The 25,193-nt window shown below is 43.5% G+C and overlaps 1 protein-coding gene across 1 annotated transcript in view; it reads right to left on the reverse strand.

Annotated features, from left to right (window-relative positions):
• Positions 1–25,193, reverse strand: part of DRC11 (dynein regulatory complex subunit 11) — a gene marked incomplete at both ends in the record, with an annotated part of 112,685 nt that overhangs the window by 35,236 nt on the left and 52,256 nt on the right. The window contains 5 exons of the mRNA XM_084264574.1: positions 305–400; positions 615–721; positions 7,816–7,891; positions 13,012–13,131; positions 22,286–22,370. Of these exons, the coding sequence (XP_084120700.1) occupies positions 305–400; positions 615–721; positions 7,816–7,891; positions 13,012–13,131; positions 22,286–22,370 (484 nt within the window). The remainder of the gene's footprint in view (positions 1–304; positions 401–614; positions 722–7,815; positions 7,892–13,011; positions 13,132–22,285; positions 22,371–25,193) is intronic.

The raw sequence follows: 25,193 nt of genomic DNA on the forward strand, positions 1-25,193 counted from the left end.
AGAGGGTGTGTGTGTACCCCTCTTGAAAATCTGATCTATATTATAATGACTTCTCTCCGAAATAGCTCAACTTGTCCTAAGCAATCCTTATAGAGGGTAAGGAATAACAATAGCTAAAGGAAAAGGCCCTGAAAAAAGCTGTGGGGGGAGAGATTTTTAAATGCTTCTGACTGAGTATTCAATAACTGTTTAAAGTTGACGTTTTGATATCAGTTTCTGTGAGACCAGGGTTTGCCCTGAATATCACTGTATCTAGGCAGAGGTCTGATATTGACCCTGAATTCTCCCAACCAGCTGCTCTTACCTTTTCACTTTTTCTTCCCTTTTTCTGTTTACTACTCATCTCCCCATCCACAGCCAGTCTGAGATCCTCCAGTTTCTGTAGCATCAATTCATCGACCTATCCAGACAAACACAGGTGAACTTAGAAAAGTTCAAGTCTTCTGTTCTTCCACCACACCTTGGACAATTATTCAGCTAAACAAGCGTTAAAGAACAGATAGTAGGGAGTCTGGAAGGAGATAAGGTCTGTGCCAGGGCCAGTTCTTAAAGCTGTAGAGAAATACACACAGGCAACGCACGTTATTAGTGTCCTCTTACTATTGTAAGCACACCTGCACTCTGATCTCTTCCTCCACTTCTTCCCGTTTCTCTTCTTTGATCAGCTCCGGGTCATGATCCTGGAGAAAATCCCATCCCTCGTCTCTGTTCTGCCAAACGACTGTTAGCCAAAAGGAAGAAAAAAGGAGGGGGGCAAAGTTACAGAAGCTGTTGGTTTCTCCTACTGCTTCTGGAGAGAAAAACTAGGTGGTTGTAGGCAGCTTTTATTAAATTATTAGCTGTGTGAAGCTAGCAGGCTCGAGGGACCTGTACCAAGTTCAGAGCCCTGGTGTGCTAGGATCTGTAAATCTTGAGGTTAACATTTTTTGGCTTTGGGCTGCAAATTGGTATTAGATTTCAGGAGGATAATGGGATATGGAGGTTGTTTTTTTTCTGATGGTAAAGCTGAGTGGTGTTCATCTTCAAGAGCAAGTAGTACAATTATTGGTCAAACTGTCTCATGTCTGATGTTGGCATCATCTTTTTCTCTCTGCGTAACAGCACCATGGTGTAAATCTTTACCATGAAGAAGTGGGACAGATGACTCCCTATGCATGTCTCTTGGCTTGGGGACAAAAAGGTGTTTAAAATGGAAAGTTTTCCTTGTCCTTGTCTGCTCAGTTACCTAATACAAAGTTAAAGCTGCTGTGATGTTGTGAGTTAGCCTTAGTAGGAATCCATGTGAGGCTGAAATCTGGGCCAGGAGTGCTGGAATACTCCCAAAAGCTTGCACAAAGAAATGGGAATGGGGGTTAGTCTGAAGGAGCGATAACCTGTACCCAACTGACAAGGGACGTATGTACAGTCACACAGTTTTAACTCCATCTGGGGAGTTTTTAGTTCGACACAGCTGAAGTCTCTTCTGGAGATGAGGCCTGCTTGATATGGCACCTTTATTTCTTAGCATCGTGCAAAGGATCAGCACTAAGGAGACCAAACTCCAGGAAGAAAGCAAGCAAGCATGTGCAAACTGACAATAGAAAAACTCCCAAGCATCCACTTTGAAGTAGCTAACCATCTCCAAGCGCAGCTCGTTATTTTTGTTGAGGCAAACTGTAGTTTGTTCTACAGAATCACAGAATTGTAGAGGCTGGAAGGGACCTCCAGGGACTGAGTCCAACCCCCCTGCCAAAGCAGCTCCCTAGGACAGGTTACACAGGTCGGCGTCCAGATGAGTCTTGAATATCTCCAGAGAAGGAGACTACACATCCCCCTGGGCAGCCTGTCCCAGGGCTCTCCCTCCCCTCACCAGGAAGAAGTTCTTCCACGTATTGGTGCGGAACTTTCTGTGCTCCAACTTGAGGCCACTGCCCCTTGTCCTCCAGGCCTTTAATCACCTTTGTAGCCCTCTGCTGGACTGTCTCCAGGAGATTCCTGTCTTTTTTATACAAGGGAGCCCAGAAGCCTAAACGAAGCCCATCAAGCTCAGTGCACATCTACATTCTCTGCTATTAGCAAAAATACCTTTTTAAAAGAAAATAAAACAGGAAATGCCTTTCTTCTTTCTATGTTTTTGAGCTAATTTAAAGGAAGGCAATTAATGTATCTCATTGCCTTGTGTTTTAAGCCCTATAGTATCTTTATATTCACAAGCTAATCTCCAGCAGTAGGTGCTAATTCAATTTCTGAATGATTTAAAACGGCAGCTTCCCACTTTTAAGACACTGGGCTCCTTTATGAATCTGGGTGCTCTTCCACATACTCACTGTTATTTCTAAGGCACAATAAATTCAGGAAGGTTTTCACAGTGCCCATAGGAGCTCATTGGTGTTTTTAGTTGGGTTAATATAATGCAGGCTGCTATTTCCATCCCCTACAAATTTTCAGAGTCCAATTATGTGTAGAGCCATTTGTGGCTTTCCACACACTGGAATAGCTTTTGCAGGCAAGTAGCCTTCATCTCACAACCCAAAATATTAGAGATGGAGGAGGGCAGTGGAATTTTTTTGGTAATGAAGGAAGAAACTCAGAGGTATAGGCATTAATTTCTTTAAATTACTTGCGAGTCATCAGATTGCATGACAGATGTCACATAGTATTTCCAGAGGAAAGCTGATTTGCCCTAGTTTAAAGGTACCTCCTCCAGGGTTACCAGCCTGGAACTTCAGCCTTGGGGAAAGGGGAATATTACATGGGAATTATGGGAATTCTTAAACACTTTCCTGACTGCATCAACAGATTGCAAGTGCTGTGTTTTCATAAGACCACTGGGTTTTAGATATTTATTTTCCATACAGGGATCCACAGCTAACTTCTTATTCTGTTGTTTTCTTTTTAAATAACTGCTGGTTGTCATTTTTAACTCCATTAGTGGCTAATAGTTGTGGCAGGTAAATTGGTGGCAGTCTGCACAGCTTAGGCAGCTGCCTTGACTATTACCTGGTAGCAAGTTTTCCTAATGCTGTATTAGCCATGAGGTCCCTAATTTTAGAAAAGAAATCAATAACTCTCCTAGGGAGTCTGCTTTGGTGGTGGGGCTGGACTCTATGATCTCTGGAGGTCCCTTCCAGCCCCTAAAATTCAGTGGATCTGTGAACTCAGAGGTGTTAAATGCTATGTTGTGGGTTTTTTTAAAAATAGATTAACACAATGTTTCAAAGCTATTTTTAAAGAAAGGTTGGGAGGCTAAGGATGTTATGTTTTCACTGACTGGTCAAAAGAATTTGGTGTTTTGTTACAGGCATGGTCATCCAGCCACGAGAGATATTTTTGTGTGTATATGTGTACGTGGTGCAATTTATATCACCTCTTCTAAAATAGTACATGCTTATTTTTGGATCACTTTATATGCATACCTCTCCAGCTCAGGACAGAGAAGACAAGCCAGGCCACTAATGTGACTGAGAACATCCCCATCCCAGCAGTATTAGCTTTCACTCTGCAGACTAGTAGGTAATTCAAATTACTCTGAATTTCAGAGAACAGCTTGTGGTTAATAATTTCAGTATATTTATTCACTTACTTATGGGTGACTTAAGTATATTTTTATTTTAACAAGCCTTAAGCTTTAAAAGAACACTTTCAAGCTCCTGGCAAAAGGATCGGAGTCTTCTGATGCCTAGTTAAAAATACACAATACCACCACACCGTAAGGTTTGAGTCACAAGGTATTTGGGCTCAATTCAAATATCTTCTGCGACACTGAGCAAGTCAAAGATCAACTGAGCATCTGCATAACGGGAGAAATACCATGGTGCTGCCTCACATCATAGGGTACCGAGAAAAACACCCCAGGAAGGTGGAGATAATGATTTGGACTGCTTATAGACTTCCCGGAGAAAGTCTTGCTACTCCAGTGTAGAAGTAAATGTCACACAGAAACTGGTTGCTTCCAGCAACAGTTTGTAAAATAAGTGTTTTAGACCTTGGCAAGTTTAGTTTAGCAACTAGCAAAGCTGCCAAATACTGTTTTAGGAGAATAAATGTCCCCATGAATTCAAGTGACGATTTGGTGGTAGTAGTTCTAGTTTGATTGAGGGGGGCAAAGGGGGAATACTTGGGATGGAAAAATCTGTAACTGAAATGCTTAAATCTCTGAGAACTACTCTTCTGAAATATTTCAGTAAGAAGAAAGCAGCAATCAATTTCAGTGGATGGGATGACTTAACTCTAATGGGGTGGTGTGAGACAAATATTTGTTGTTTGGTCAGCTATCATTTAGGTAAGCTTTTAGACATCATCATAAGGGGCTTCAGAGGAATAATTTAAAGGCATCTGAATGTTTCCTAATCAAACTCCTTTATTTCCATGATATTTGCAAATTTTATGTACTCATAAATTTAAATTTCTGTGAAAATTGATAGGAACTGAGGTATTTCTACATAAGGATTGGGAAATAGTTCCTGGTGTGGAAAGATCAAACTCTTTAGCTTTTTTCCTTCTCCCCTCTAAACAATTTTACTACTGAAATGAAAGCAGGCTGAAATTAAAAATAAAAAACTGCTTATGCTCTTCTAGTCACTTGTTCTAGATTTGATTCTGGAGGCCTTGAAAAAGGAGCCTTAAATGTGGCCAGATAAAAAAAAAATGAATTATTAATTGTTACTGGGAAGCATTGTGACAGTGTCCTGCAAGAAGCAGCACTAAGTGCTTCTGAAAGAGGCAGGATGTGCTGCAGGGAGGAATTCACAGCTGTTTACTAAAAATAAAGCTGGTATCAGATAGACTTGGTTAACTAGGAAGAAAAAAAAACCCAACAAACCCACCTGAAGTTTAACTGAGCAGCTACAGACTCTCACTGTACACAGGGCAGAACTGCAGCTCCTCTTTGAAGTTTGCAAGAGAACTCTTCCTGCTCTGAGGATCTCTGGTTGCACTCTGATCCTTATGTGCCTTTAGAGCCAGGGGAGTAGCTGTCAGCTCTGGCAGGGAGGGTTGGGATGAGCATTGGTGTTTTGCTCAATGCTGGGCTGGAGTCTTTATCTGCCACAGATGGACGCTGCCTGTGCCTGACATACTTCAGTGTGTTATTCTAGTGTACTGGCCAGTGCTGCCAGTACAGAATGGGAAGATGGAGGTGCTCACATGGACCAGCTCTAGGCATCTGACTTGGGTGTCTGAATAGGAATGTTGGCTCTGCAGACAGGTAACAGGCAGCTGAGTGGCCCTTGGGAGACCTTGAGACATGTGGGAACACAACATGGCTAACTTGGTGCTAACCATGTCAGAAGTCAGGGTGAGTAACTCCAGAAGTTTTATCCCTGCAGTGCTCATAGCAGGGATCCTGTTAGGAATGGCAGTGGTGGTGTCCAGCTACAGCCTGGGTGATAAATGTGTCCCCCATCCTTTTGTAACCCCCCTGACTTGCTATTGCTTGAGAGTGCTGTGAAATTTGTGAGTCTCTATTTCTATTAATATGTTGACCACTATGGTGTGTTTATTCCTAATGCTGGTACCTGTTACCATGTTTGGAAGCACTGTGGTAAGGTTATGGCCAAATGCGTTTCCTAGAACCTGAAGGAGAGCTATTTGCACAAATATGAGGAGGAGTTGAGTTGGCAGTTCATTGTGTTGAAGCCTGTTAGACTGCAAAGCCTCAGCAGAGGATCCAGGTGGCTGTAGGAGCATGGGAAAGCACAGTGCTTATTAGTGGAGTGCTGGATGAGCATGTTGTCAAGCTTCTGCAGCAATGCAAACCCAGCCTGACCTCTTTTTTTTGCTGCTTTACAAGAGGTAGGGTCTCTACACAGCTTCTTCATTGCTTTTGGGACTTGCTGGATGGGAACCCTGGTCTTGCTATTGCTGGTTTTGAGTTGCAAGGTGCTCTGCATGAGCATGTAGAAGACAACAAGTAATGTTGTTGTCCAGTTAAGGAAAATAAAAATAGATTAATCAGATCTTCAGTGGGATTCAGATGTGGCATTCAAGAGTAGAGTCTAGGGTGAAGAACAACTCTTTAGCTGTAAAACTGCTGTGCTTTACAATGTGTAAGAAAAGCCTATTTATTAGAAGAGAGAGGTCAGGCAAAACTGTACTGATGGTACATTTAACAAGTTGTATGCATCTTCATCTCCACCCAACCCAAATCAGGCAAAAATCTTGATCCCAGTAATTTGTCAGCAGGAGGGAATACGGTGGGATTTGCCTATGAGGAGTTTTAGCAAGCCACTAACTCTGCAGAGTAGGGAGCAGGAAAGATGTTTTTGAGAATAGAATCTGCATGGAATACAGCAAGAATCACATAATCATCAAGGTTGGAGAAAACCTCCAAGATCTAGTCTAACCACCCTCCTACCACCTATATTACTCACCCATGTCCCTAAATACCTCATCCAACCTTTCCTTGAACACCCTGAGGGATGGTGACTCCATCACCTCCCTGGGCAACCCATTCCAATGCCTAATCACTCTTTCAGAGGAGAAATTTCTCCTCATTTCTAACCTGAACCTCCCCTGGTGCAACTTGCAGCTGTTCCCTCTTGTGCTGTTGCTAGTTTTCTATGAGAAGAGGCTGACCCCCAGCTCCCCACAACCTCCTTCCAGGTAGCTGTAGGTGGTGATAAGGTCTCCCCTGTGCCTATTCTCCAGACTAACGAGTTCCAGTTCCTCAGCCGCTCCTCATTAGACTTGTGTTCCAGTCCCTCCACCAGCTTCATTGCCCTTCTTTGGACATGCTCCAGGGCCTCAATGTCTTTCTTGTAGTGGGGGGCCTAAAACCTAACACAGCATTTGAGGTGTGGACTGACCAGAACTCTGCACAAGGGGATGATCACCTCCCTGGTCGTGCTGGCCATGCTATTCCTGATGCAAGTTCATAGCTGTGGCAGAAGGTGACTGAAAGAACCCCAAAAGCTGTCTTCGGGCACACTGTACAACACAGTGCTTCAATTTGGTTTGTCTGACCTTTGGAGTCTTAACATGCTGTTCACTTAATAGTGCATGAGGTGGATGCTCCTTTCCATTCCAGACCAGTGCAGGACTTCTCTGCTTGCTCCCAGGCCCTGCACAGGCGATTGCTAACTCCCTTGTGCATCCAGGATGTGCACCCACATGGTAAAGACAAGTCTTTGGAATAGACAAAGGCATTGAGAGGAGAGGATAGGGAAGAGGTCTGGAAAAAAGAGCAAGAGGTCTTTTCCTGAAAATATTTTTTTGATTGAGAAACATCCTGCACTTTGGCATGTTTTCTCAAAAAGAAAAAAGTCTCCTAGCTGCAAATTTGAGCGATATTTAAGTAGTCCATGCTCTGCATGGGGCATTTTTTGTGCCTTTGCTTGAAAAGAGGATTTTTCTATTAAAACATGTAATCAAAAATAGCTTGAGTAGCTGTAGATTGCATAGGTGAATGAGTCCATGGACTCTTTCCATGAATGAAAGGAAGATAAGAGTTACAGGAGCACGAAAAACTGTTGCTGAAGCTTATTCTACAGTATGGTGCTTTTGAATTGTTTGCTCTTCAGATGTCATTTCTGTTGCACTTGGAAAATTTGAGAGAGTCCTTGCACGTACATTACAGTGCTTTGGTTCTTGCTTGGCCAGCGTCACTCATAGAAACGTGTTTTCCTGTAGGATTAGCTCAATGATCTTGAGAGACTCCAAAGAAGACTTGGAGTCTTCCAGGACCTCCTTCCTAAACAGCATTTCTATGTAATGTCCTCATTTCTACAACGTTGCATAGTTTGGGCAGCTGCCCGACTTGACCTTATAGGAATGACTTTCAGATTAAGCTAAATTAGAAGAACATTCCAGCTGTAATTGCTATCTTTTCCCACTGACCTTTGTATTGATTGTTTCCTTCTTCTATTATTGAAAGGAAATTACTGGGAGCCATTTTCCAGCCTTCATCCTCTTCCTAGATTGGTGTGGGGGGAGCGTGTGAAAAGAAATAACAGTGTATTAGTATGTAGAAACTTCAAAAGTATGAATAAGTTTCGTATTTGTAATTTGATTTTTAAAGCCTTTTTTTTTTTAAAAAAAGAAAAAGACTATGGCAGTGTTATTTCATCAACTAAAAATCTTCCTAGCAGGATATAAGGAAGTTTTATCCCCTTGAGCGGAAAGAGAGGGTGTCTCTTCATTGGCCTACCAAGGCCACAAGTATCATTTTTGGGCTTGTTTCAACATCTAATACAGGGAGGTGAGTTGCAACATGTAAATCAAACTCCTTTGCTGTTGTTTTCAATCACTCTTATTGTAGGGTTTCTCCCCCCGACCCCCAAGGAATTCAGAGAATCACAGGGGTTGGAAGGGACCTCCAGAGATCATCGGGTCCAACCCCACTACCAAAGCAGGGTCCCTAGGACAGGTCCGTGTCAAGACGGGGCTGGAATATCTCCAGAGAAGGAGACTCCACCCCACCCTGGGCAGCCTGTCCCAGGGCTCACTCACCCTCACAGGGAAAAAGTTCTTCCACATATTGGTGCAGAACTTCCTGTGCTCCAACTTGAGGCCATTGCCCCTTGTCCTGTCCCACAGACACTGAGAAGAGGCTGGCCATTTCCCAGTGTCCCACACTTTAGATATTGATAAATGTTGACCAGATCCCTTCTCAGTCTCTTTTCTCCAGGCTGAACAGCCCCAGATAACTCAGTCTTTCCTCCAGTCCTTTAACCATCTCCATAGCCTTCTCCGGACTCTACAGGAGATCCCTGTCTTTTACACCAGGGAGCCCAGAACTGGACACAACACTTCAGGTGGGGTCTGACTAGGGCAGAGTAGAGGGGGAGGATCACCTCCTTTGACCTGCTGGCCACACTCCTCTTGATGCAACCCAAGATCCCACTGGCCCTCTTAGCCACCAGGGCACACTGCTGGATCATGGCCCATCCTGTCATCCTCCAGGACCTAACTTGTGGGTAATAACAAGATATTGAAATCTCTGTAACTGGAAAAAAAAAAAAAGTGATCTTACTGCATTTCGCTAAAACAAAAGATTTTGTTACAACTCTATCAAAAACATTTTGACTTTTTCCTACCTAAAGTAAATGACACTGACGTGTTCCTGAGTTGAATTTCACTGAACCGGTTTTTCTGATGGCAGAACTTGTCAGAAAACTATCAAAGCTTCTTCGTTATTGTATCTGCCTTACCTCTCCAAATGTCAGACCAATGGAAATGAGAACACTGCTGGGGGAAGGTGGCTTTATGCAAGACTGTGCAAGTCCCATCAGGCTTTGCTAACCTACACGTAGCCTGGAAGCTGCTGGTTATCAGCAAGGTGTAAAGTGTATCTCCTGAAATAACTAAAACAGAAATACTTCCCATAAATTAGGTGCCACTGCCTACCTGCTATCAGAGGATACAGTTGCAGCCAGGTCATCTGAATTATTAAAGATCTGGTTTTAATTAAAGCGTTATTACGGTAATTAAAGTTTGGGCTGTGAAGGACATGCAAAATCTAAATACATTTATTGCTTCTTCCCCTAAGCTCTACAGGTACATTTGAAAGAGATTCAGGAATCTCTTGGCCTAACATCAAAAACTGTTTAGGTCAAGGGTAACAAGGACTTGACACCCAGAGTTGAAAGTCCCTGTTAATCTAATGTATTCCCAGGTTTTGTGGGGTGTGCTGTCTTGAGATTCATCTGTGAATCTTTTGTGGGAGGCAGAATCCATTCTTTTAACATTCTTTTTCATATTTTATAGAAAATGGTTAAAACAGGGTGCTCTAAGAGGAAAGTAAGTATTAATCCCCCTCCCCCCCCAAACAACCTAAAAATGGGTTATACATATTTAGCCTCTTAATGGCAATGGACATATTAATATTTTTTTCTTGTTCCAAATAAGCCAGTAAATCACTTGAATTACTGGCTTCAATGACTTTATACACTGATGTAAATAATAGTACTGTGTTGATTTTAATCTAAACCTGCATGTGCCTAAAGGACAGTGGCCAAACGCTGTTCTGCTATTGCCTCTACCAACAGCTGCACACTCAATGTAATATAAAGAGTTTCTCTTCCCCTCAAGACAGTCTATACCTTACCCCCTCCCACCCATGCTCAGTTGATTAATTCCACGCTTGCTCTGCATTAAAGCACCTTGAACCAACAATATACATTTCAATCTAAGCAGAGATATGGAAATAACAGTTTGAATCTACATCTGAAGCTTTCCAAAGCTTCGCCCCCACCAGGTAATTCTCATTCAACAGCGGGGGAAAATTTTGAATCGAGTCCATTGTGCGCTTTTGCTATGGAAATTCCTCTAATGGGTTTCACTGAGGGCAAAAATGTGTCTCACTGCTTCAGTTTCTGGATGAAATCTAGTGATGCACAGCCCTGCTTGTGTTCGGTGAGGCAGGTTGCAGCACGTTACTGGGTGAAGTGGTATGGACTGGTTGAGCATGTCGTGGTATTGAAAAGAAGGATCGTATGGTGCTGGAAATTATTATTTGATTTTTTTTCCTTAGGTGCCTGATGGGAAATCAAATCAGCACCTTGCAGAGAAAAGAAAATGAAGTTACTTTGATATCAAACACGCTTTTTAAAAAAGATTGCTATCAGGCTTTTCAGAAGGATTTAAATTTCCTTCTGGGCTCAAACTTTTGTTTTCTTTAAGAAGTGAAGTTAGGAGCAGGGCTTTTTTCTGCCTGCATCACCATGACTTATAGCCTATACTTATTTTAATAAGGGTCCTGCTGTTAGAACTTTTCCAAAAACTTCTCAACTGGTCTTAGATACTATTTTTTCCCCTGTCAGCATTATAACCTTGGAGAGAATGTTCCCTTTGTTCCTTCTCAATGAACCATAGAGAACCTGATATAATGGCTCAGAATTTTACTTGACAGGACTTGCGATGGCTGAAGAGATGAGAACGATGTGAAGTTATAAAGACACAGAGCTCTGTATTGTTATTTCACCCCATTTCAAAACAACCTTGCAGAGACTGTGAGGGGATAGAGATTCATTTTTGGTATTGTCAGTTCTTATCTAGCAAAACGTACAAAACCAACAAGGAATCAAATTTATCCTGTGCAAGTCAGGTTTCTTTTTAAGCAGATGAGTGAGTTGCTGTCCAGTTTCAGAAGCTTGGGTGGGTTTAGCATTTTGTGTGACTGAAGTGTCTTTAACAGCTTTTCTCCTTGCCTGTGAGAGACTAGAGGCATCACAGGGCTTTGTTCTGGAAAGGAGTGAGGACAAGGGCAAAGCCATTAGAGGACACCCTTGTGAGTCCTCCCAAAAGGAACTGGTACATCTGAGATGCTACAAGGTTCTATGACTGTGAAAGAATGACAATGCTCTCTAATTTCAAAAGCAGTTCTAAGCAATTGCCTTCCCACGGAGCTCTTCTGTGCATGTGCTGATTCAAGGGGTCACAGCAGAGTTGGTCCCGCAAAGATGAACTTGGCACTAATACAAGTCACCAGAAGTCTTATGGACAACAACCAACTCTGTATCGGTATTGTTTGGCTTTGGGCTGCAGGCATTATGTTCCCCTTTCTGCTCTCCTGCTCCCTGAGGTTGGTATCAGTAATCACCAGTACACAATAGCAGTAATCACCTTCCACTGCTTGGAGTGTGAATCTTCTGTGATAGTGTGGTGGTGCACTCTGAGATAGTGTCACCCTGGTGATAAATGAATGCTTTAAGATGTTTTGGGGTCCACCCCCTTCAACTTTGTCTTTTATGACCCAAAGAGTGTTTTCTTGCAGCAAAGATGCTTCATCCCCCGGAGACATTCAAGGTCAGACTTGATGGGGCTCTAAGCGACCTGATCTAGTGAAGATGTCCCTGCTCACTGCAGGGGGGTTGGGTTAGATGGCCTTTAAAGGTCCCTTCCAACCTACCACATTCTGTGATTCTAGCCAAGTTACAAGGCAACACTTGGATATCTACCTCCCAATTAGATAGACTGATGCTTCTGATGTTCATGTGGTTTAGGTTCCTGGCTAACTGCTATAAGAGCTTCAGCCAGATTAACTGATGTTGTCCAAGAAAAGCATCTTTTTTTTGTTATATGGTTGTTCCAGGGTTAGGTCTTAATGTTAATTTGTCTCAAATTTGCAGTGAGGAGTAAGCTTTGCCCCAGAAAACTCACCCTTCTCCTACACATACTTGGTGAAAGATTAATCACCCTTACTTTTAAAAAAAAATATTGTTTCAGCTTTGTTTATACTAAAAAATGAGAAACAAAACTTGCTGCTCCAGCAAAAGCCTACAATTTCTGTTACGTAGCTTGCTTTTGAAGATGCCCTCTGGTCACTACACTGTTTCACAGGTGTTATGCTCCACAAAGTTGCTCTTGAAATAATTTGGAAGCATATCTTCTGTGAAACCAACCCTTGGCATATCAAAGATTTCAGGGAGTGTATCATAACATTCAACAGGGTCGGCTGTGACTTGAGGCAAAGGATAATAAATAGTTCATACCCTAAGAACGTGTACTGAAAAAGCACGGCTGCTATTTTAGGGGTTTATGAAATCTTGGCTTCCAGAACAAAAGACGCAGCTGGCCAGTGCAGAGCAGTTACTTATAAATTTGAAATACACACAAGCTCTAAGGTGGATATCTGAGTGAGACTAAGGCTCTTGTTTCATGGTTGTTGAGTGAGGGGGTGACAGTAGCTAACTTGTGTCCCCCACATTCAAATGTTTGGTTAGGATGCTGGGCACTGTTCTGTTATCTGCACCAAAAAATGGACCAGCACTTTGAGAAGTATTTGTGTGTTTTCTTCCTCCCTTGTCCATGTCTTTGGCGGTCTGCATCTACATCAGCTCTTCTCATTGAGCTGAGTCGTGGCCAGTCCAACAGTCATTCCTGAAATATAAGGTAAAATTCTGTTCCCCTGAATCATCAAGGTTAATTGCAAGGCCAAGAGGGACTGGTCTTGGCCAATTCCTCTGCCTCTGAACCCAAACATCTGAAGCCTTGGTGACCACACTGGTGTCAATAGCTTCTGCCCACACTTGGTTGAATAACTCTACTTTGGCTCGGTTTTCATCAATTGGTTTTACTGTAAGGAGGACTTACTTTCTTTACAGCTTTCTGTGGTGTTTTCCCTTTTGCTTTTTCCTTCTCTCTTTCTTTTTTCTCCTTTTGTTCTTTTTTCTGCAAAGCCATCTCCTCTTTGGCAGCCAGTTCTGCAGCTACCTGAAAGAGACAAAAAACAATGTGAAGAACATCTCCAATCATGTCCAAGGTGTTAGATATGTGCCAGAGGAGTTACAAACAGGTGTGCATTTTTCTTCCCTTGCTTTCAGCTTTCTGATACTAGAGAAACACAATATCCAATACATTGCTTGCTAGCCCTCTATGAATTCCTGGGCTGCTGACCACTAGAGAAGTCCATTTAATATATGCTGACAGCATTCCTACCTGAAAATTTCAGAGTAGGTTCTTGACTATCCCAACACATCATTGGGGAAGGGTGAACTCTGTCCCAAACATAGAGATGGAGTACAACCCATTCCTGAAACCACCCAGAAGCACCACAGGCTAATGCCATACAGCTTCAAGTTCCCCCTGGTCTTGCACTCAGACTATGAATTTATCCTAGTGTTTCTAAGGCAGATTGATTTTTATAGAGATGGATTTTGAGAGGTTGCCCTGAGGCACATCTCATTTCCATATGTGGTCAAAGACTGAAATTGTTCTAGTGGGTGAGATAGATTGGAGAGAGGGATTGTGACAATCCCTGGCAGATATACATGGATCACACAGCATCTTTAGCCCTGCTAGCTGGTAGCAGGTGACACCTGGGCACATCTTTTTCTGTAGTTTTAGTTCCTGGCCATTTATACTTTATTGTCTGAAAAAGGAGGAGGGTGAAATTTGCTGCTGCTACTGTTCTCTTGTTGCCAGGCGCCTTTCATTGTGTTCTTTTGTAAAATCACCTACTGATGAGTGTAAATCAGAAAATCCTGGTCAGATGAGTTTATTAATGGACCATTGATACTGGTGCTACCATGAAAGAGTAGAAAGTAAGACACTTTTTTTAATTGTTATGTTTCCTGTGACAGTAAAAAGATGGGTTTTCTATAGAATGCCTTTTAATGCATTGAGGACTGGACAGGAGAAGGGAGATGAAGACAAGGGCTATACTTTGCAGCCAGTGAAATTTCATTAGTAGATTTCCCCAAGCATTTCAGTATCTTACATTTAATTAAATATGGTAATTTAAACCCCAAGCACTGTTCAGTCATATCTTGCGGTGATAAGCAGCGAAGTGTTTCATTCCCTGGGATAGATTAACAGATTGACTAGAGTTCAAAATAGGTTTTTAGTGTCCCAGCAGGCCCGTTGTATCCAAAACTAACAGAGCTACTCCAGACACAGCCTTTACTGTAGCACTGGTACCCTGCCAGAAATCCAAACTTGTCACCCTCTGCCAGCCTACCAAAGGGTAAGCGTGTTTCCGGCAGTGTGGGGTGGGTTTATCCGGCAGGATACCTGTAAGGATGCAAGTGACAGATGAAAGGTGTTAATTTTAAGTAGTGTTCTTGAGTTCTACTGGTGATATTTTTAAGTATATCCAGACTCTGATTGGAATGAAGATGCATCCAGCTCTGGGGTCCCTAGTACAGGAAAGATGTAAAGCTGTTGGAATGAGCCCAGAGGAGGCCACAAAGATGATTGGGGACCTGGAGCACCTCTCCTGTGAAGACAGGCTACAAGAATTGGGCTTGTTCAACCTGGAGAAGAGAAGGCTCTGGGGAGACCTAATTGCAGCCTACCAACACTTAAAAGGAGTCCTGCAAGAAAGTGGGAGGGGGACTGCTCACCAGGGAGTGGAGTGACAGGAGAAGGGGCAATGGCTCCAAGCTGGAAGAGAGCAGGGTTAGGTTAGACGTTAGGAAGAAATTCTGTACTCTGAGGAGGGTGAGGCCCTGGCACAGGGTGCCCAGAGAGGCTGTGGAAGCCCCATCCCTGGCAGTGTTCAAGGCCAGGTTGGATGGGGCTTTGGGCAACCTGGTCTAGTGAGGGTGCCCCTGCCAAAGGCAGGGAGGGTGGAACTAGGCGATCTTTGAGGTCCCTTTCAACCCAAAGCATTCTATGATTCTATAAAATTAATGAAATTAAGTCTCACTCCTCGCTCTGCCAGGGGAATTATTCTCCTGTGCTCTTGCCCACCCTTTGAACTGTAGGGAAACAGTTTGCCTTTAGGGAGAAAGTGCTTGGAACTAGATGATCTGGGAGGTCCCTTCCAACCCAAAGCTTTCCGTGATTTGCTTTTGTGGTTTTACACAGTTGGGTGACAGTGAAAAGGGTTATGAAGAGTTCCTGTTCTTGTGAACCTGCTCTAATGGGATTTCATTGTGTAACTGTCCTTATCATTCTGTCTTGCCTTCATTTGTCTCATAAGGTGCAAGAAACAGAGTTGTTTGCTATTTTCTGAACTGCAGCATGAGTTGTGGTGCTGAGTCTTGAACAAGGAACAGAAAAATACTCCTGTGGTGGCAGCTTCTCCAGCTCTCCTTTCACCTCTGCTCCAAGCAGCTCTGTAATTGCAGAGGACTGGGAGCTGGGGTGAAGCTGGTTGTCTATCTAACCTTGAGTGGTTTGTACTCTTCTCTCCAAACCAATCTCCCTTCCAGCTGCAAGATGATGCCTGAAGAATCTGACAAAAGAAGAGGAAAGAAAGGCAAGGGCAGGCAAAAGTTAGAGATACTAAGCAATTCACCTGCGTTATAATAGAGTTGTTTTTCCCCCGAAGGAGAACTTCTTAGAGGAAATAAAAGCAGGTATCTTCCTGAATTATTTGGGACAGCCCTTTTCTTTACTAGGTTGCGTCCTTTTGAAATGATGCTGAAAGCACTTGGAAAACTCTTGATACACATCCTCTTCCCCAATATTAAGTCAGAACAGATGAATTTTAATGTCCTTTTTTTCTTCTGGGGTATTTTTCAGTCTGGCTGTAGGAATCCTGTTGTGCCAGTGATGACTTTTCTAGTACCATTTTCTTCTGAGGGTGAAAAAAGGTGTTCTTCTGACTTTTCTATTCATACATCAGTTCAAGTGTGTTTCTAAACTTCTGCAGTGTAAATCCCCTTTTTTGGGAAAGAAGGGGGCCAAACCAGAATGCAGCCTATGAATAGAAACTCCTGACACTCGGGTTTCGAGCCAAGTATTTCAAAACCCACAGCTGGCAGTAGGATTCACTGGTATTTGATGCTCCTCAGCCACAGAAAGCTTGATGTTGCCTCAGGCAAGCTGCTACTTTGAGGCAAATGTTCTTCCTCAAGAAAAAGCCCTTCACCCCTAAGAGAAGGACTTTCTATAACTTATTTTATTAATGGCACGGGCATAAATGAAATGCAGAGACAGAGTGATTCTGGGAGTTCTGGCTCTCCAGGTGTGAGACAGCCTCAGAACCTTGCACATCTGGCACATAACCTAGTGTTCCTGGGGAGAAAATGTGCTTTCTTTGAGGAGTAACTCTACAGAAAGAAAATATTTGGAAATCTAAGACCAATAAAAAAAGTTTCTTCAAGTAAACAGGCCTGACTGAGATGGGAAGAGATGCCAACTCCCTGTCCCAGAGTAGCATGCCAAGTGTTGGGCTGCCTGTGGTACACTGTGAATGTGCTTCCCTATATCCTAATACCCTGAACTTGAGGACATTTAATGACAACTCTGATTATTCCCATAAACCAGTATTATTTTAATTGTCAGTTGGATATGATGTCATCTTAATCGTGGTGCGCCTGGAGCTCTATCCCATGGAGCTAGCTGAGGGCTGGTATTCTGGATTTGTTCCCTTTCTCAGGCAAATCCATTTGTATAGGTTTTGATAATGTAGCATTTTCCTGGCAGGGTATTTTGGAGCCTTGTTTACTTTGGGGTGTGCATCTGCAAGTAAAGCTTCTGCTGTTTAAAACCGCCCCAGTGATCAGCTTCTTGCAGAAATGAATTCAAAATACTGGGTGGGATTTCATAACTTTATGGGATCTTGCAAACTCTTATGGTTGGCTTTAATACTGTTAGGCATTTCAGCCCATGAGTGATATGTCCTCTAGGTGGGATTTTTCCATCTGGCAGATGTTGACTAAGTGTAGTTTAACTCACCAGTTAATCTCACTCTTTTGCTTTTCTGGCAAACACTTCAAAATGTCTTTACTCATAGAATCATAGAATGCTTTGGGTTGGAAGGGACCTTAAAGATCATCTAGTTCCAACCCCCCGCCTTTGGCAGGGGCACCCTCATTAGACCAGGTTGCCCAAAGCCCCATCCAACCCAGTCTTGAACACTGCCAGGGATGGGACTTCCGCACCCTCTCTGGGCACCCAGTACTGGGGCCTCATCAACCTCAGAGTAAAGAATTTCTTCCTAACATCTAACCTAACCCTGCTCTCTTCCATCTTGAAGCCATTGCCCCTTCTCCTGTCACTCCACTCCCTGGTGAGCAGTCCCCCTCCCACTTTCTTGCAGGACTCCTTTTAAGTGTTGGTAGGCTGCAATTAGGTCTCCCCAGAGCCTTCTCTTCTCCAGGTTGAACAAGCCCAACTCTTGCAGCCTGTCTTCACAGGAGAGGTGCTCCAGCCCCCAATCATCTTCATGGCCTCCTTTGGGCTCATCCAACAGCTTTACATCTTTCCTGTACTGGAGACCCCAAAGCTGGACACAGCACTGCGGATGGGGGTCTCATGAGAGTAGAGGGGCAGAATCACCTTCCTTGACCAGCTGGCCCCATTGCTCTTGATTCAGTCCAAGACACGATTGACATTCGAGCTGTTAGTGCACACTGCTGCCTCATGTTGAGCTTCTTATTAATCAGCATCCCCTAGTTGTCTTCCTCAGGGTTCTTCTCAATCCATTCTCTGCCCAGCCTGGAGTTGTGCTTGGGATTGTGCTGACCCACATGCAGAACCTTGCACTTGGCCTTGAATGTGTTCAATGAAAACTTCTTGGCTTTGCCAGGTGTAGCTTGTTTTTTTTTGTGGTTGTGCTTTGTTTTTATGGAAGGTTGGTGATAGAGGTGAAATGAGGTGGTTGAGCCTGCTTTAGGCATATGACCTAGACTACTGACATCAGCTAATGGAGATCATGTGGAGAGCTGCTGGTCTAGGAGCTTGCCTGCTGAATGGCTTCATTGCAGAGCCACGTCGAGGTGAATGCATCTGTGCCTTGTATAGCTTTAAGACCTACTGCCACTTCTGTCATACTGCCTCATGAACTTGAAATAATCAGACTCTTCTAATGCTCTGAGATGCCCAGCTCCAGCTGATGTCACGGTGGTTTTGGCCCTTTGGAAATTATCCAGCCTGATAATTTCCTGAAGGATCATCCAGAGTAGTGTGGAACAGAGGAAATAACGGTGAGTGTAACTCCAGGCATCTACTTCTGTTACTGGAAAGTACACTTGGTGTATTTGCTGTCAGGACAAAAGCATCTTTGTAAAATGCTGGATACAAAAAAAGTACAACTCCATGGAGCCTCCTGAGCCTTCCTTCTCTGACACCTTAAAGCTATACATTAATTTGGTAGAAGTGATGGTATTTGGTGATGTGTGTGAATATTACAATCCTTCACTGCATAATCACATCTTACTATCCCTACCTGGAAATAGTCAGGGTTACCAATTAAGCACTAATTAAATAACTACCACTAAGTAACTTGCACTGCCCTCTGCCAATCAAACTGATTACTGGGGTTCCTGGGGATCTCTAGCTGTTAGTAATAATGAATACTAATTAGCAGCATAGCATTGCTTGGAGTGCCAAGCGAGGATCAGGAGCGTATGTTGGCACAGCAGCTAACGTGGCCGGCTTCTCATCCCTTCTCTGGATACTGGGATTACAGTAACGTGGAATTGGCCTCGCCCTCCTTGCAGCCATCAAACACATTACCCAAATCTCATCAAGAAAGCATCTCTTCTGGTAAGTTATTGGAAATGAGGGGGAGTTGGGAGAGGGGGAATGTGCCTGCGAAATGACAACTCTCTTGGCTTATATTCACGGTGCTGAGGTTTAATGAACTACAGGAAGAGATCATAATTTTGTTGGCAGCAGTATAAGGGCAAAGCTAAAAATTGTCACATCTGATGATTATCTTCAGAGCAAAACATAAAAGCCCATTAGGGATAGGCAGCTGGAACAGATACCAGGAGACTGCACTGATGGCTCAGAATCTTAAATTTCTCTTTTGATTTTAAGAGTATGTAAAGTAGGGGAAATCTTATTTTTGGTCAAGGGAAAAGTACATATTTTTCTGACTGAAGCACCGTGTATTCTGCATCAGAACCTTCCCTGATGTATCTTTTTGGGAAGATACTTGTAAAATGTTGTGAAAGCAGTTTGTGCAGGTGGTCAGCTCCGTTACAAAGTCAGGTAAGGTCAGAATTGTCAAAGGAGAAAGAAATATAGAATATATAATAATGCAGCAATGGTTCGTGAAGTGATTAATTTGTATTTTATTTTCCCCAAAGTGTCTTTACTGAAACCTTATAAAATGCTTGGTTTTCAAAGACAGTTTGGTCCTGATTTTTCACGGAGTTTAACTTGGGAGTAACCAACCACTTCACTGAAGGTAATATATACAAGAGGTGAAATCTTGTCTTCCTTGAAGTCAAGGGCAAAATTCCCATTAACTTCAGTGGGGCCAGGATTTCATTTACTATGCTGCCCAGTAGACCAGTGTGGAACAAAACCAGTTGCCCTGGGGATTTTTGATGTGCAGCTGACTTGGGTTGAGCAAAAAACTGCTTTACTTGTCTGACATTCAGGTAACACTGTGGTTGTACCAAACTTTCTTTGACCAGATGCATTCTGGATATCTGTTAAGGTTATGTGATACACACTTGGCTCTTGGTTGTGCTGGCTAAAAAGGGAGAAAATCTTTGACAATCTGGTAACAGCAAGTGAAAAATTGTCGGGAAAATAGATGCAGGTTTTATTTCTTCCAAGTATTTTTCTTTTATGCAGGGAAAAAAGGCAGTGAAACAATCCCTAGAATTTTAGTTTCCTTTTTTTTAATGCAAAGAGGAAGCAGATGTCCCAGAAAGACGGCAAAGTAGCTATAGGTGGGAACTCAAACAGGGAGCAGGACAGAAAGGCTTTATTTCTCTAGCATCTACTATTATATCCAGTTTTGCTCAGTATGATGTCTTTTGTTAAATTTCCAGTCCCGAGTTGTGTTTATCCTTGCTGGTAGCAGGTCTGATTAGCATCATGCTCCTGACACCGTGGTCTCTGTACTTTCTGGGTGGCTCCTCTGCTGAGCGCAGCCAACAAAGCCTTCTTGATTCCAGCATGTGTTTTTATTTTAGAAGCTGAAAACTTAACTGACAGGTCTCCTTTGCTCTGTCCAGGGCTGAACAACAGTTCAGCTTAGATACAGAGGCCAGCAGTGTTGACCTTAGCATACTCTGAACTTGGCTAAAAGCAGGAGCACACCCTAAACTTGGTGTTAGTGAGGCACAGAGGGCTGTTTGTAGTGGTTTTATTTTGTGTTTTTGTAGGCAAGATAATTAATAAAGTACTGTGCTTTATGTTGGGCTGGTCTGTATTTACATCCATCCAAACACATAGATCACATAACTGTAGGGGTTGGAAGTACCTCCAGAGATCATCAGGTCCAGGCCCCTGCCAAAGCAGGTTCCCTAGGACAGGTCACATAGGTTGGCATCCATACAGGTCTAGAATATCTCCAGAGAAGGAGACTCCACCACCCTGGGCAACCTGTCCCAGGTCTCCCTCACCCTCACTGTGAAGAAATTCTTCTGCATGTTGATGTGGAACTTCCCGTGCTCCAGCCTGAAGCCATTGTTCCTTGTCCTGTCCCCACAGACACTGAGAAGAGGCTGGCCATGTCCCCCTGTGTCCCACACTGCAGGTCTTGATAAACATTAATCAGGATCAGATGCCCTCTTAGTCTTCTTTTCTCCAGGCTGAACAACCCCAGGTCACTCAGCCTTTCCTCGTAGGGGAGATGCTCCAGGCCCTTAGTCACCTTCATAGCCTCCTCTGGACTCTCTCCAGGAGATCCCTGTCTTTTTTATACCATGGAGCTCAGAACTGGACACAAAACTCTAGGTGGGGCCTGACCACGGCAGAGCAGAGGGGCAGGATCACCTCCTTTGCCCTGCTGGCCACGGTGCTTTTAATGCACCTCAGGATTCCATTAGCCTCCTTGGGCACACTGCTGGCTCACCAGGACTCCCAGGTCCTCCTCTGCAGAGCTGCTCTCCAACAGGTCATCATCCCAGCCTATACTGATACAAGTGCTTATTCCTTCCCAGGTGCAAGACTAGGTGCTGCTAGTATGTGCCAGGAAGGACTGAACCCAAAATCCTGCCTTGCAATACTGGTGTTAAATCATCAGTTGCAGGCAGCTAATGAACACCAGTGTCTGCTCAACAGGGAAACTTAATTTTTAAGGACCAGGTCAGCTTTTGACAATTTAGTTTTCCTGTCTTGCTAGTAGCTACCACATGTGGCTCACTCAAGGGATGAATCCTGCTCCTTGTGCAGGGCTTCCTATTTATAATTCCCCTCAGCAGGCATCCTGTTAAGACCATTGTGGTGGGTGGAAATGGATCTGAGTGCCAACCACTGTCTTCACTGCTTCAACTGGTCTTAATCCCTTTTTGTGACACCCTGATAATCGGAGGAAGAGATTATCAGCCACTTCTACTAGCCAGAGAAGCCAGGAGAGGGTTTTTACCAGAAAAAACACGTGTTCATTACAAAAATACCTAAGATAAGCAAAGGTATTTCCTTCACTTAAACATGCCCCTTGGTCAAGCTCACTCAATTGGCAGTGAATCAAGGCTTAGGCCTGCCTGCATAAGGAACCCTGCTCTGCTTAAACTACACTAGCTATTGCTAGACAGCACGATACTGAATGTAAACACACTGGAACCAATTTCAGCCTCTGGTGTAACACTGGATGCCTATTTTAAACTCAGGCTCCTTTACACAGTTTAATAGATATTTCTGTTAGTAGCTAGCACCAGTCTAGCTACATAGATTCTGCACTAGGAGAGCAACTCCTTGTAGCTGAGCCCTGTCCTCTTAGCGGCCCTCCTTCCCCCCCAGACATTTATCTGTCCATAGCTTGCTTGCTGAAGCACCTTTTGCCATGATTAAGTGTCTGCACATCCTGAAAGGGAACAAATTTCAGTAGGTTACTTTTGCTTTCTTCCAAGATAAACCACTATCCTTTTGATTCCAGCAGAAACTTTTTTAATGGTATGGTTCCTGGGGTGCTAGAGGCTGCTGTTATGGAAAATTGATACTTAGACATGTTTTGTGGCAATTCCTTCACTGATCTCTAATGAAAAAGGTTAATGGGGAGTGACTGTACCTGCTCTGGCGTTTTTTGGGAAAGAATAGCTGTTGAACCTCCTGCCTCTTTAGTAGGATAGTCAGGAAACTTGCCTATGATATGCCTGTGTGGGAAACAAAAGCAGGAAAGGAATTAAAATTCATAATCTTCTACCTTGACAAAAGTGTTAACTTGTGGGCAAGCATAGCTGCATCCACCTCCTATTCAAAGCCAGAGCTGGACAGTAGCTTTTCGTCCAAGCAATTCATTAAAACAGCATTTGTTTCTTGTCCTGCAGTCCATCAAACACTGGAAGTTCTTAAGGGATTTCTTGACGCTGCACATAACTTCATAGCTGACACTTAGTTTAAGGTGTTCATGTTTATAGCTCTGCTCTCTGCTTTCAATATCCATTTTTAAAAAATCATTTAAATTGTTTTTCTATCTACAAATTCCAGATTGTATTTGTGTTGGGAGGATCTCCACCCTCAAAAATTTCCAATGTACTCGCACAGTTGGGTGGTGCTAGAAGCTGGGGAGTGGGAAATAAAGGGCTTTGTGCTAATAAGGTATCATGGGTAGCAGGGAAAACATAACATGCTTCCACACCTTTCGGAAACATCTTAACAGGTATAATAACTACAGTCCAAAAGCCATTTTTATATTGGTAAGACTCTTCAGCTTCTTTCTTTTTCATAGCATTTTGGATTATGCCAGTAAGACTTTCTTTTTGGTAGTATCAGGAAGACTTTTCTGTTCCAAAGAAAATTCTGACATGTCAGAAAAATCCTTGCTCTACTCTCAAATAGGATGGTAATGTTTCCTTTAAGTGAAATTAAATTTCCCTTGAGAAGAAAATAGCTCAGAAAGGTCAATGTGATTCATAAAAATTGCTTTAATTTTTTTTAAAACAACTTGTACCTTAAGGGATTTTCCTCATCCACTATTAAAAGCAGTAGAATCAATTTGAAGCTGGAACAGAGCATCAGTTATCTTTCTATAGTACCATATGGATGGTTTGGATCCCTAGCTGGTATTAATGTAATACCAATTGCAAAAGAATAAACAAACATTCATCTGTGACTGTAAGCTCTGACTTGCCTGTTCAACAATTACTAGCTCTACATGCAAACAGATGCAAAACTCGGGCCACTGTGCTCCCAAAAACCAGTTTGCATGAACACAGGGATCTCATTGTTAGGTTGGGTTTTTAGAAAACATAGTAAGAATGAGGTTTTGGCCTCAAAAACCCGCATCATCTAGTTGATTTAATGTTAAATCGTGTTTCGTGGGGTGTTTTTTATAAACAGCCAGAAAATAGCTCAATTTTGTGTTAAATGCAGTCTTGTTTTAAATGCTGCTGCAAGTCTGGCTTAGGGCGACGCGTTTCTCAATCTGCTATTAAGGCTGTTTCTGCTTTACTAATGCCAGCTGGGAGGAAGGAAAGGCAATATGCACTGCAGGCAAAGAATCAGTTTGGAGTCTGCTGCCCACCGACTGTGGTATCAGTGCCAGCTTTTGATGTTTGTTAGGGTTACGTTTGGGTTTTGCATTGTCTCTTCTCCTTCAAATTATTCACAGCTTTTGGAGACCTCCAAAGGGTAAATATTTCTATGTATGACGAGTGTGTGTCTGAGTGTTGCAGGAATCTGGTCAAATTCTCAAATTTGGAAGTGGTTTCCGGTTTAAAAATCTGTGTGCTTTTGGAGTGATTCTTCTGCTCACAGCTGGTGCAGCTGGTTGGGATGATGTGGCTCATCTCATCTTTCTGTGGCAGCTGGAGTGAGCGCTTAAATTCAAAAATAACTTGAAATGAAGAGAAGATGATAGTGATTTTCTTCATGCAAGTTGATCTGCCTGAGGGTAGGGAGGGAGGCTTTTCAAAGGGACCTGACCAGACTGGACTGACGGGCTGAGACCAATGGGATGAGGTTTAACAATCCAAGTGTAGAGTGCTGCACATGGGCCATAACAATCCCATGCAGCGCTACAGGCTTGGGGGAGACTGGCTGGAGAGCTGTCAGGCAGAGAAGGACCTGGGGGTGTTGGGTGATTGCAGGCTGAACATGAGTCAGCAGTGTGCCCAGGGGCCAAGGGCATCCTGGTTTGTATCAGAAATAGTGTGGCCAGTAGGTCTGGGGAGGTGATTGTGCCCCTGTACTGGGTATTGGTGAGGCCGCACCTTGAGTGCTGAGTTCAGGTTTGGGGCCCTCGCTACAAGAAAGACATTGAGGTCCTGGAGCTTGTCCAGAGAAGGGCAACCAGGCTGGGGAAGGGGCTGGAGGGCAAATCCTATGAGTAGTGGCTGAGGGAGCTGGGGGTGTTCAGCCTGGAGAAGAGGAGGTTGAGGGGAGACCTTCTGACCACCTACACTGACCTGACAGGAGGGTGCGGAGAGGTGGGTGCTGGTCTCTTCAATCAGGGAACAGGAAATGGGACGAGGGGAAATGGGCTCAAGCTGTGCCAAGGCAGGGTCAGCTCAGATGTGAGGGAAAAGTTTTTCCCTGAAAGAGTTGTCAAGGCCTGAAACAGGTTGTCCAGTGAGGGGGTTGAGTCCCTGTCCCTGGGTGTGTTTAACAGACAGGTAGATGAGGTGCTCAGGGTTTAGCAAAGGACAGGAACAGTTGGACTCGATCTTAAAGGTCTTTTCCAACCTTGTGATTCTGGAAGAAAAGTGTGGGACTGGGTCTTAGGTTGAGGGCAATGCAGAATCTAAGTTCCCATGGCTCCTGGTGACCCTGAGAGCTGATGTCTACTATGTGTTTCAGTTATGCTAATTCTTCAACAACATCTGTTGATCTGGTTTCTGGGGTTTTTTTTCTTTCTAGATTTCATCCTTTCCTGTGTACTGTTGCTTAGTGGATCAATTGTCTGATGGTCAGGGAGCAGTATTACTAAGTCTCACTTCCCTATTCAACCTCTCATGGGTTTCTCTCTTTCTCTTCTT

Source organism: Gallinula chloropus (assembly GCF_964237585.1).
Source record: "Gallinula chloropus genome assembly, chromosome: 5".
Taxonomy (NCBI): domain Eukaryota; kingdom Metazoa; phylum Chordata; class Aves; order Gruiformes; family Rallidae; genus Gallinula; species Gallinula chloropus.